General features: G+C 43.7%; 1 protein-coding gene and 1 pseudogene across 1 annotated transcript; one reads left to right on the forward strand and one right to left on the reverse strand.

The window, feature by feature from the left end:
* Positions 1-6,192: 6,192 nt before the first annotated feature.
* Positions 6,193-7,685, forward strand: LOC102258539 (annotated as a pseudogene).
* A 2,701-nt stretch (positions 7,686-10,386) lies between these two features.
* Positions 10,387-12,042, reverse strand: LOC102258828 (putative protein FAM47D). Its single transcript, XM_005869658.1, has one exon. It carries the CDS (start codon positions 12,040-12,042, stop codon positions 10,387-10,389), a length of 1,656 nt encoding a protein of 551 aa, XP_005869720.1.
* Between the last annotated feature and the right edge of the window lie 1,271 nt (positions 12,043-13,313).

Consider the following 13,313-nt stretch of genomic DNA (forward strand, 5'->3'; position numbering starts at 1 on the left):
CAACCAAAGGACTTGTATGCATGCATATAAGCATAACTAATGGACACAGACACTGGGGGGTAGGGGAGGCCAGGGGATTTTCAAGGGCGGGGGAAAAAAAGGAGAAACATGTAATACTCTTTGTAATAATTTAAGCAATTAAAAAAAAAAAAAGAATGGAGAAAAAAAAAATAAATAAAATAAAACCAAAAAAAAAAAAAAGCCTAATATGCTAAGTGTTCAGTTGTCCGGTCATCTGTTCAACCAATCAAAGCATAATATGCTAATGAGATGCTAAGGCTATTCAACCACTTGCTATGATGTGCAGTGACCACCAGAGGGCAGACACTTCGACCTGACTGGTAGGTTAGCTTGCTGCTGGGTCTAGTAGATAAGGACTGAGCCAGACAGGCTGGATATGCCCTGTAGCCCTCCCGCGGTCCCTCCCACACCAGTGGGGTCCCTTAGCCTGGCCTGCGCCCTCTCACAATCTGGGCTGAGGGACCCCCCCCCCCCAGGGGCACAAATTTTGTGCACCAGGCCTCTAGTATTTAAATACAGGTGATGTTGTGGCTGCAAAATTATCTTTAATTTACTCAAAAGTATAGTTGATGTGGATTTATATAGCCCTGGCCAGTGTGTCTCAGTTGCTTATTGTCCTATGCATCCAAAGTTTGCAGGTTTGATTCCTAGTCAGGGTACCTGCCCAGATTTGGGGATTGATCCCCAGTAGGGGGCATGCAAGGGGCAGCTGATCGATGTTTTTCTCTTATATCCATGTTTCTCTCCCCATCTCTTCCTCTCTCTCTAAAAATCAATAAAAATACTTTAAAAATGAAACATTAAAAAAATATAGTGTTGTGTTGAATACCTTACATCCTCAATGAATCTATAAAAGAAACTGCTGTTGCATCTTCATTCCATCTAATAATATAATCATACATGTTGTACAATAAAAATATTCATACATATGTTAGGTTGATGCCAAGAGGAACTAGGCTGAATGAAATTAAAAGCAAGGGCTGAGGCCAAAGTGGTGTCAGCAAGCAAGAGCAGGAAGGACAGGGTATTTATATGTCTCTTATGTGGGTCTGGGCGAACAGTTAAGCCAGATGCAGGTGAAGGTAGTTGTGGGAAGCAGGGTCTAGAGTTGCTCTTCTTGGCTGCTTATCTGTCTTTTATGACACCTGACATGAGAATAACAGGAAAACTGCAGAGAGGACAGGAGCCCTAAGTGGGGCACAATGAAAAAGTGCTGAGCACAGGAGAGAAACTGAGTTCAGGGGAAAGGTAAGGGATATGCCTAACAACATATTTATAAATTCTGGTTTATTAATCCTTGTTTGATGAGTTATTTAAAATAGGTTATTTTGGGAATCTTGCATGATACCACTACACCAGCGGCGCCAGTAAAATAGGTTATTTTGATCAGTGTAGTAGACATTGATGATTGCTTTCCCTGGAATCTACCTGTTTCCCATTATCACCAATACTACTACCACTCCTATGACACACACACACACATACACACACACACACACACACACACATATTGCTCTAATAAGTAAATATTCTTAAACTGTGCAAATCCTCTTTGGTAGAGAAAAATATTTTTAAACAATTAATTTAATATTTCCCTATCACAAGTATATAATAGAAAAAAAACATTATGATCGTTTAAATTAATGATTCTCAAATGTGACTGCACATGCCCATGACCAACCCTAGATATATGCATTTATTTGTCTGTATCCAGGTCCAGGCATTATTAGCAACTCTCCAGGTGATTCTAAAAATGGAGTTAGGATTAAGTAACTCCATTTTATGTGATGTTACTTGGAGAGCCTAACTTTGTTCCTGCTACCTACTTTTTCTTTATCCTTCCCTGCCAGTGTTCTGCCATAGGAATAATAAGACAGCTACTTTTATCCTGTTTTGATTCACTGTACTGAAAGTCAAACTGCAGCAACATGTTGTACTCTTTCAAGAACTGATGCTAAAATAACCCTATTTTTTTCTTTCTATATCTTATTTCAATAAGTCACCAACCATCAAGCATCTCCTGTGGATTTTCTGGCTTTTATAAGTCAATGCTTTACAAAACACCAGGTTACTTCCTTAGCTGGGTTGAAGGGCCTCAGTATGAAATCTATTGGGAGGTGTGAGAATGGATTTAGCCATAAACCTTAATTTAAGTAATTTTCCTTGTTATGTCCATGAAGTAACGATAATTGTATGATTGCTTCCTCCCGTATTTCCTTCCATGCTCTTAAAATGCTAAGCATTACTAATCAAAAGCAGGTAAATTTGTTTCAGTGAAACTGCCAGTTGTTTATTCTCAAGCAAATTACAACAGAAGGTTTGTTGCAAAATGTAACATCTGTGCTTTACTAAAAGAGAAGGTAGGAGAACCATGACTATTTATAGCTCAGATTATTGGCATGTTGTTTTATTTTTGACTTTAATAATGCTTTTTTACTAGCTTTCCCAAATTGCAGGAATCTCCAGAAGTGAAATAAACTCTGGAGTCATAGTATTATATCTCATTATAATAAGGAGAAACTAGCAGCCTTCAAAATAATTTGGTTCCTACTTTTGTGATATTCAATAGAGATTTTCTGGATACAGTGGAAACAGGATATACTCTCATTTTCTTGTGATCTAAAACATATACAATAGTACCTGCTGCTTCCGTTTTCTTACACTGAACAATGTCAAGAACAGCACTCTTGGGCATATTAACATCATTTGCAAATTGTTGAAGGCAAAGATCATAGTTGAGTGTACATTTCCTGGAATGCATTGTCATTAGGAGTTAGGCTTATTAAATCACTTCCTGTTACATAAATGAAATTCCTGGGTCTTCTATATGAGTATTGTGAAAACCTAACATAAAATACTGAACCATATTGTTCCTGGTTTCTTCAATAATTGGCCCAAGTCCTTTATCCAGAATTGGGAAATGTAAATAAAATGTAGACTTTTATAGAACCAACATCTAGGATATTAGCTAAATTTATTTAGTTCTCAAAGAAAGCATAAAAATGCATCTAAAATCCTACTTCATGTGACAAAGTGTTGCTAGATTTAATTGAGAACTTTTCCCTATTATATTGTGGCATCAATGCAGCCATCTGATACAAGTGGTGATTGGGGTGAAAGCCTTGACTCGTCATTTTCTACCTTCTGAAAGGTGTTATCTGATTCGAAGAGAAAAACATGTCTTGGAGAAAGAAATGAAACTGGACACAATGGGTCCAAGGCCGCTTGTCACTACTTGAGCCAAATTAAGAAGAGACAAGGTTGAATCACATTTGAGCATCTTTTCAAATAATGCCGGCAGTATGGGGAGAGCAGTTGGTCACCCTGGAAATTCTGTTCTGACTCCCCACACCTGTTGGATGATTATGTATGGGCATCAGAGAAGAGAGCTACGTGCAGCTGTGAGCTACAAGTGTATCAGGGGAAAGGGAGGAGAGGGTCTGCAGTCTGGCCTTCAGGAGCTCAAAGTCTGATAACAAGGTGGCTAATCTTCTATGATGTTACAAACAGCTCAGACCCTTCCTGGAACTGGAGAATGTTTAGTTCCTGGAAAACTCCTGGAGGGGGTCAGGGTCCGAGCACAGCAACCAAATCAAAGCATGTCCTGTCCTTGGTCTGTTCTCTAAATGTATTTCTTTCCTGAGTAATGGACCCATTGAGGCATCTTATCTTTTTTATAGCCTTGTTTCATCCTCCAGTTTCCCAGGGTCTTAAGAAAACTTCTTATCTATAGTTATAAGGTGAATAATTATTAAACAACTGTAGCTCTATTCTTATTTTGTGCCCTTCCCCACTATCAGAACTACAGAAGAGAAAATATACACTTGAAAGACTCAGTGAAAATGGCATCTGCAGCCAGCAAGTTGTTCTTCTCATGTGACAGTCAGAACTCAGCTCTTTTCATCAGCATCCAGTTTTAATGTGTTTGCAGCAACCCAAACAACAATAAACAAATGGGAAAGTAAAGGAAACATACCATTTAGAAATAGACATCTCATTTAATTATCATGTAATCAGAGGAGTCAAAAGCCAATTTCACTCAATGAAGAAAAAGTGGATATGCAACTTTTATAGCCTATGACACTATTACTGGAGAAGAAAAGAGGTTGTTAAAATGATTACACATGTGAAGTTACTACTTTCTCTAATGGGAGCTTACAATATTTTCAGGGTTCAGAGAAAACACAAAAAGAAAACACAAATCTTTCAATAAGTAAAATTAGAAGCGCCTCTTATATAGCAACTAGTGGCCTGGTGCACAAAATTCATGCACAGGGGGTTCCCTCAGAGCAGCCTGCACCCTCTCCAATCAGGGACCCCTTGGGGGATGTCAGACATCCCTCTCACAATCTGGGACCAATGGCTCCTAATCACTCACCTGCCTGCCTGCCTGATCACCCCTAACTGCCTCTGCCTGCTGCCTGATTTCCCCTAATTGCCCTCCCTTGCTGGCCTGATCTCGCCCCCAATTGCCCTCCCCTGCCGGCCTGATCTCACCCCCAACTGCCCTCCCCTGCCGGCCTGATCACCCCTAAGGGCCTCTGCCTTGGCCCCCAGCACCATGGCTTTATCCGGAAGGAAGTTGGATGTCTGGAAGATGGCCGGTCAACCTGGTCCAATTACCATATTACCCTTTTATAGTATGGATAGATTATATAGGATAGGATTGCTTAAATGGGGGGGTCTTTTTCATCAGGAGGAGATGACCTTGGCAGACAAAAATACATAATCCCTATATCTGGACTGATAACCAGCCATATGCACTATACTACCAAACCAGTTATTAAAAAATTGAACTGCTTTCTTACACCTTACACCAAACAGCTGTTGCCCTTAAAACCCCTGCTCAGCCCCCACCTTAGGTTCTGCCTTTGCAGTTCACCCAGAGTAGGCTCTGATTGGTCGGTTTCGATGCCTGTTTCTCTCTCCAGGCCTCTCTATGGGCCTGATCCATAGCCCCCTGGGCAGTCAGTGCTGAGTTGTGGTGCCCACAGCAGCAGCAGTCAGTGCTGGGTCACCAGGGCAACCCAGCACTGACTGCAGGACTGACTTCTGGTCGGTTGAGTCTTCGGTTGTTTTGGATGTTATGGACCCTGGGTTTTTATATATTAGGATAAACTGAAGATGCTTATAAAAAATTTTCAATCAAGGATTTAAAGGCCCTCTAGCCTTAGCCAGTTTTGCTCACTGGATAGAGAATCGGCCTGCAGAAGGAAGGATCCTGCATTCAATTCTGGTCAAGATCACATGGTGGGTTGCAGGCTCAATCCCCGCTAGGAGGCATGCAAGAGGCAGCTGATCAATGATTCTCTCTCATCATTGATGTTTCTATCTATCTCTCCCTCTCCCTTCCTCTCTAAAATCAATAAAAAATATATTAAATAATAATAATAATAAAGGCTCTCTAAATTGTCCTTGGGGTATTTATGTTGTTATAGCTTATGAGAAAAACATAGCATACACGCAAAGAACAAAAAATGTTGCATATGCAAATGCATTACTGATATTTTAAAATATCCAATTAACAAGTTTCACATTTTATTTTCTTTCCAAAATGAATTTCTTTCCAAAGTATTACAGATGTTTCTTTTGTACGTTTGTGTTTTTTTCCCATTGAACCCTCCATTCCATATCCACCTCTTCAAGGCCTTCACCACTATATTATCTATGTACATTGGGTTATTTACTAGTATATATGCATAGAAGTTCCCTGGTTAATCATTCCCATCCACCCCCCAACTCCTGCTTTTCCTCTGAAATCCCTCACTCTGTTCCATGCTGCTTTGTCTCTGCTTTTATTTTATTCATCAGTTTATTTTTTCATTAGATTCCACATATGAGTAAGAACATGAGATACCTTTTCTCTGACTGGCTTATTTTGCTTAGCATTATACTGTCTAGATCTATCCAATCTGTTGCAAATGGTAAGAGTTCTTTCTTTATTACTGCCACATAGCATTTTATTGTGTAAATGTACCACAACGTTTTTATCCACTCATCTGCTGATGGGCACTTGAGACAAATGGCAGTTCCATATTTAATTTTTTTAGGAAACTCCATAATGGCTGCACAAGAATGCATTCCCACCAGCAGTGTACTTGGGTTGCCATTTCTTCACATCCTCGCCAAAATATTCTGTGAAGCATCTACCTGTAACCACAGGATAAGAACATGGTTAAACTGGAATATGAACTTATTTCTACCTGGCTCCAAAGGTTGTGTTTTAATACTCTTTTAAAATATTTTTTCTTGATTTCAGAGACAGGAAGAAGGATAGAGACACAATCCAGGCATGTGCCTTGACTTGAAATTAAACCATGACCGGAATTTCATGGGTAGATGCTTAACTACTGAGCCGGAAGGGGAAGATTAGCAAAGAAGAGCCCTGCTGCACAGAGATCACAGCTACTCCACTGGCCACCTCTTCAGTGTCCCACGCAGCCCAGGATGAAATTGATTCTGCAGTGAAGAGGCTGTTATTGCTAAAAATGAGCTACAACGTGGCCACGGGGGAGAACTACAAGGCCACTGCCTTCCAGAGAACCTTGCACCTGGGTTAGTGGCCCAGGTGCCATGGAAGCTGAAGTGGATTTTGTGGACCCCTGAACTGTACAGAGGAACAGTGCAAAAGGCAATGACTATGACAAGCTCCTTGTTCTGTTTGGAAGAAGTAACATTGACCAAGAGCTGATAAACAGAAGAGAGAGAGCCAGGGGCCAGAGATGCACCTTCATCTCACACAGAGACCTGAACCAAGTCCTTGATGCCTATGAAAACAAGAAGCTGTTTCGCCTGTATGTGGGCAGGGGCCCCTCTTCCGAAGCCATGCATGTAGGCCACCACATCCCGTTCATTTTCACAAAATGGCTGCAGGACATGTTCAAGGTGCTCTTGCTCATCCAGATGACCGATGACTAGAAGTACCTGCAGAAGACGTGACCCTGGACCTGACCAATGGCTAAGTCATGGAAAACGCCAAGGACATCATCACCTGCAGCTTTCACATCAACAAGCCCATCTTCTCTGACCTCGACTACATGGGGCTCAGCCCAGACTTCTACAAGAACATGGTGAAGATCAGAAATATGTGACCTTCAACCTAGTGAAAGGCATTTTTGGCTTTTCAGACAGTGACTGCAAGGGGAAGATCAGCTTTCCTGCCATCCAGGCTGCTCCCTCCTTCAGCAACTCATTCCCACAGATCTTTGGGGGCAAGATGGACGTCCAGAACCTCATCTCTTGTGCCTTCAACCAGGATCCTTACTTCAGGATCCTTACAAGAGATGTCACACCCAGGATCTGCTATCATAAACCACCCTGCTACACTCGACCTTCTTCCCCTCCCTGCAGGGGACTCAGACCCAAAGGAGTGCCAGCGACCCCAACGCCCCCATCTTTCCCACAGACACAGCCAAGCAGATCAATCCGAGGTCAACAAGCATGTGTTTTCTGGAGGGAGAGACACCATCGAGGAGCACAGGCAGTTTTAGGGAAACTGACACGGGGACATGTCCTTCATGTACATGACCTTCTTCCTCAAGGATGACAACAAGCTGGAGCAGATGAGGAAGGATTACAGCAGTGGAGACATGCTAACCTGGGAGCTTAAGAAGGAGCATCGCAGCACCTGCAGCCCCAGGAAGCTGTCCTATGACTTTCAATAGCGCCCATTTTATATCTGCACAGAAAGAATCATAATTTACCCAGAGGCTCTGTCACATGGCTTCCCGTTCCTGGTGTCTGTAACCCCTTGTGTCTGTCAGTACTTTTTCTCCAGTGTCATCCTTTCCCAAGAAACCCTGTGAGCTGCCTGCTCTGCCCCTAGGAGGACTCCATTGGAAAACATCCTAACCTTTCCACATAGACCCTTAAAGCCTGATGGTTAGACAGCGTGTAGTCTAGGTGTACATTTCAGGAAGTTTAATGAACAGAGGCCTATTTCAGCCCATCCCCCCAAAAAGCAAACAGAAATGCTAGCTGTGCTTTTGACTGAGAGATCTCCCAGCTTGAAAGCTGCTTTTCACACTGAGTATTGGCCCCAGGTGGCTGCTTTTATTAAGTTGAGTCTGTGGGAGAAACTTTCCAGCTCACTTCCTGAAATCCAGACCTCATGTGTTCTCCTGGAACCTCTGCCCTTCCCTGAGCCTCCCCATGCTGCTTCCAGGGACTGGCCCTGAGCACAGGCACTGGGCCCCCACCCTGTGGCAGCTGAGGGGAATGGGTGTCCTTTGTAGAAACCTTTGTCCTGACACTTGATTGGCTCAGAGGCCTGCAAGGAGCAGTGCCCTACTGCTGTCCTGGGTTGTAGAGAGCAAGCAGCAGCCCCAGGCACCAAGAAAAACATTCAGTCTTGTAACCTGCGTAGTCTGGGAAAGCAAAAAATATTCTGGGAAAGCCTCCATGGAGGTTTAGCGTCCACTCCTGAGAACTATACCCTAAATAAAATTCATTTGGTCCCATGGGGGTTGAGTGTGGGGGTGGAATAAGTATATGACATCCAAAGCATGTTTCTTGGCTAACCTACCTTTGTGAACATCCCATTGAATTAATTAGCCATTTCAGTGGGAAAAAAGTTAGTCTGTCTTTATCATGTTCAGGCTGCCCTACCTCACATTTAACACCCACATTTTTGGAGTCATGGGGAATCTCTGCATGACATCATGTGACGAGACATGACAAGAAGCAGGGACTATAAGATATGATGATTTGCCTCAGGAATTTTTGACCCTAAGAATATTGAAATTAATAGGAATATTTGAAAAGGGTTCAAAAAGGTCTAATTAAATACTTATTTTTTAAAAAAATATTTCACTTTATTCTATTTCATAGATGAGCATGTATTATCTTCTGTTCAGCTAAAGAGTGGCATCATTGATTTAATATATGTCTGAATATATTTTTCTTCTAGATTAGGGGGACAGTAAATTTTACTGTAAAAATTCAGATAGGAAATATTTTAGGCTTGCAGGTCATATGATCTCTGTGACAATTTTTAAATTCTCATGTTGTAGTGCAAAGAGAGCCATAGACAATTCACAAAATACATAAAGTTACGCATTATAAATATTGGAGCAATACAGTTCTTTCATTCTGCACAATTATTTTGAGATTCATCCCATGCAGTAGCTGGCATACTGGCATAAAAGTATACTAGAGGCCTGGTGCAAGAAATTCATGCACAGGTACAGTCCCGAGGCCTGGCCTGTGATCAGGGCCATCTTCCTCAACTGCGCTGAGCCAGCCCCATTCCACGCTGCCACCCACCCCCAGTTCCCCATTTGCCATCGGGTGATCAGAGCCTGCCGGCCAGGGGAAAGAACTAAGAGCTCAGCCATTCTGTCTGCTCGCCGGTCCTGCCCCCGACGTGGTTGGCCTCTGTGTGTGGGGTGACTGGTGGGGTGGGGGTCTTGCCCTGGCGCCACCTGCATACCCGCCACCCACCCCCAGTTCCCTTTTTGCCATTGGGATATTGGAGGCTGCAGGCCAGGGAAAAAAACTGAGAGGTGGTCAGTGCGCCTCATAGTGAATGGCTGAGTAGTCATTCTGGTTGTTCCACCATTAGGGTCAATTTGCATATTACCCTTTTATTATATAGGATAGAGGCCCAGTACACAGGTGGGCTGGCCAACCTGCCCTGATGGGGGCCCCGATTGTGGTGGGGGGTCTCCACCAGGGGGCGAGGCTGGCTGGGGTGAGGGGCCATGGGTGGTTTTCAGGCTAGTCACACCCCCGACCAGGGTGGGATCCCCTCTGGGGGTGGGGCTGGCCAGGGCAAGGGGCAGCAGTAGTTCCGGTCTCTGGTTGTTCTGGTTGTTCTGACATTTTGGTCTCTGGAATTTTATTATATAGGATTTTTACTGATTTTCAGAGAGGGAGAAGAAGAGAGAGAAACATCAATGTTGAGAGAGAATCATTAATCAGCTGCATCCTGCATGCACCACCACTCAGTATTGAGCCTGCACCCCAGGCATATGCCCTGACCTGGAATGGAACCATGACCTCCTGGTTCACAGGTCAATGCTCAACCACTGAGCCACATTGGCTGGGCAACAAGATCCTTTTTAAGTAATTCTTTCATTTATAGTTACGTTTAATGAATAATTGAAATAAAAATATAATACTCCTAATGCAATAAAAACCAAGAGGAGAATATGTAAATATTGACTTCATAGTTGGTAAAATACATAACGCATTGATGAACCCAAGCAGAAGCTCATTCAGAAAGTTTTATTAGCAATAGGTGTCAAATTTACAGATATTGTGGAATCAAATTGTCCATACACAGTGAGGCACTCATGGTGAATTCTGACTCATGTTAAAATGAGAGAGACACACTAGCCAAGTGAGTAGTAAATAGAAAATTGTCTAATCCTCTTCGTCCCCTGAATCCTTCTCTTTGGGTTTGGAGAGGAGTTTCATTACTCGGTGTATAGGAGTGTTCACAGACTCATATTTCCATCCCTTCCTCATAAACATCTTTTCAATCACACCTGGCATCCTGTAGCCCTTGCTTACAATGAAATCTTTGAAGGCAATTGGTCCATAAAGTTCATCAATAATGTCTGGTTCTAGATGCCTTCCATAGGTCTGATGCTCCTTGTCAGGGACGACTTTAGGGTCGGGCAAAGGCTGCTCATTGACCAGCTTTTTCCAGCATTTGGGGTCCAGGTACCATGCTCCATACCTTATCTTCTCCCGTTTGGGTTTATAAGGGTCTTGTTGTTTGCGGAGTTTCCTTTCCCAGTTACCTTCCTGCAGGGAGAATTTTCTCTGCTGTATGTCATCTAGCTGTTTGCAGGGCTTTATATTCAAAGGAAGCTGGCTTATTTTCTTTATTTTGACTGCATTATTGGTGAGTGGGACCTCAAAGTCAATTTCAAACTTTTTCAAGATATACTCTTCATCAAAGCCTATGTCTCCAAATTCATCATGGATCCATCTGAAGAATTCATGAACTCTTCTTCTTGCTTTTTGGAGCCCAGGAACTTTGGGGATATCCGTTGTGCATGCTGCATTTGTCTCTTCCTCAGGAAACAAACTGAACAAATATGACTGGAGACTCTCCTTGGCTGTTTCCAGGTGGGCTTGGTCTTCAGGTTCCAGGTTGACCTCCTCAGGAGGTTCCAGTTTGAGCTTCCAAGGAGATTCAAGGTTGACGACCTGGGGAGGTTCCGGGTTGAGCTTCCAGGGAGATTCGGGGTGGACTGCCTCAGGAGGTTCAGATTCCAGGTTGACTGCCTGGGGAGGTTCCAGGTTCAGTGCCTCAGGAGGTTCCAGGTTCACTGCCTGGGGAGGTTCCAGGTTGACCTCCTCAGGATGTTCTTCACACAGGTGTGTGGGGGTCTTCTTTCTTTCCTTGGTGCCCTCACAATACGCCCACGTGTCCTCCAGCTCCCTGTCAGGATCTACCACTTCCAGGACCTTGAGCAGGAGGTCTGGAGGGAGAGCTTCCTCCAGATTCGGGCAGTTCGCCAAGGGATGCTGGGTCAGGCTGGCTTCAATGTTCTCTACAAAGGCCTTCCGTGCTCGCTGGGCTGGTGAGAGCTTGGAACACAGGGCCGCTCCCTTGGGCGGCTGCCTGTGAATCTTTTTGAGCGGAGGGCAGGGAATGCTATGAGCAACCTTGGGAAGGAAGCCCTCCCGAGGGCCACGAGTGATCACATCTTCAGGAGATGGACAGCCCGTTCTGAAGTCGTCCAGTCCCTCCTTCACAAATACCCACCGCCGGCTGTCCATGGAGGTGGGGCACTTCCCAAGCTTGTTGTTCTGCCTGGAGAGATAGCGGGAAGGCAACCTGTCCCTGTCCTTGAACCAGGGCTTACATTTTATGCCCAGGGGCAAGGGTTCCAGCAGCCCCGGCCCTAGCAGCCACTTCTTGCTGTGCTCAGGCTTCTTGTCCAGCTTCGGCCCTGACTTCCACCGCTTGATCAGCCCCGACTCTATGAGCGCCTTCTTTCTCAGGTCCGACTTTAACAGCCACCCCTTGTGGGGCTCTGGTAAGGGCCACTGCTGGCACGCCATGGCGCCCTTGGACCAGGGCGCCCAGGGGCCTCAGGGGTTTGTTGTCCCAGTGGCCCCGTTGCTAGGAGACCATTGCCTGGTGCTGACTCATTCTTATTCTTTCCCCAGGCGGGTCAGCACGCGCCCCTGCACAGCCTGCATTGTCCAGGGATGGCCCGCAAGGTTGCATTCTTGCTTGTGGTAGAGAACTGTTCCCGTGTAAGGGCACACCACAGTTCAGCTCACCATTCATCTTTTGATGGACTTTTGGATTGATTTCAGTTTGAGGCTGTTTGGAAATCAAGGGGCCACGAATATTTCACGTGTTCACATCTTCATACAAGTACTTTCATTTCTCCTAAATTATAGGTAGCAATTGATAGGCAGGAGCTTCTGAGAGGTGTGTTTTTTCTATGTATTCATCACAGCCCTGTTTTGACATTTTCCCAAATATGGGTGAGGTGAGTGAGGCATTGGGTATACAACTTAAGGTGGCACCCAAAAAACCCCTCAGAAATCTAGATCAATTATCTTTTAAGGTAACATTTTCAACATAATCAGAAAAACAGTACCATATTAAAGCCTGAGGGCAAAGGATAGATCAGGACCCTACTACTGATCCTCTCTTTATTTAAAACCCATGTGTTGTTCAACATCCATTTTCTTTTTACGAATAATATTTGCCCTTTCTGGATGCTGTTGTGTTTCTTGGAAACAGTTTGATTCTTTGGGATCCTTTTAAAGATTTGATTGAAATAAGCAGAGCAGTTCCCTGTGATAATACGTGCCTAATTAATGTTATACCATGTGGTATGGTTACCTGTTCCTCACTAGTCACTACTGAAGCAAGACCCTTGCACGTAAATTACTATTATTAATATCATTATTAATATTATTGTTTCCTACAGTATGAAGCACAGGGAGAATATCTCCATTTAAGGATAAGAATGAAGTGACATATTCAGAGGAAAAATGACAATTAGCCTAAAGGTAATGTCCAGTATATTCAAACACCTTTAAAAGTTCACTATTGTCCCTGTTTGTCATATGTCATATACTTTTTCCAAAGAGGAAAGATAGATGTGCAACAGAAATTACATGTACCTTTTATTGAAATTATCACTTGAATCCTAGCTGTTTTGGATCATTGGATAAAGCCTCAGCCTGGGGACTAAAGTGTCCCAGGTAACATTTTGGTCAAGGTCACATGTCCTGGTGATGGGGGCAGGGAGGCTCAATCCCCAGTAGCGGCCTATAAGAGGCAGCTGATCAATGATTCTCTCTCATCACTG

This window comes from Myotis brandtii, unplaced genomic scaffold (genome assembly GCF_000412655.1).
Source record: "Myotis brandtii unplaced genomic scaffold, ASM41265v1 scaffold3003, whole genome shotgun sequence".
Classification (NCBI taxonomy): domain Eukaryota; kingdom Metazoa; phylum Chordata; class Mammalia; order Chiroptera; family Vespertilionidae; genus Myotis; species Myotis brandtii.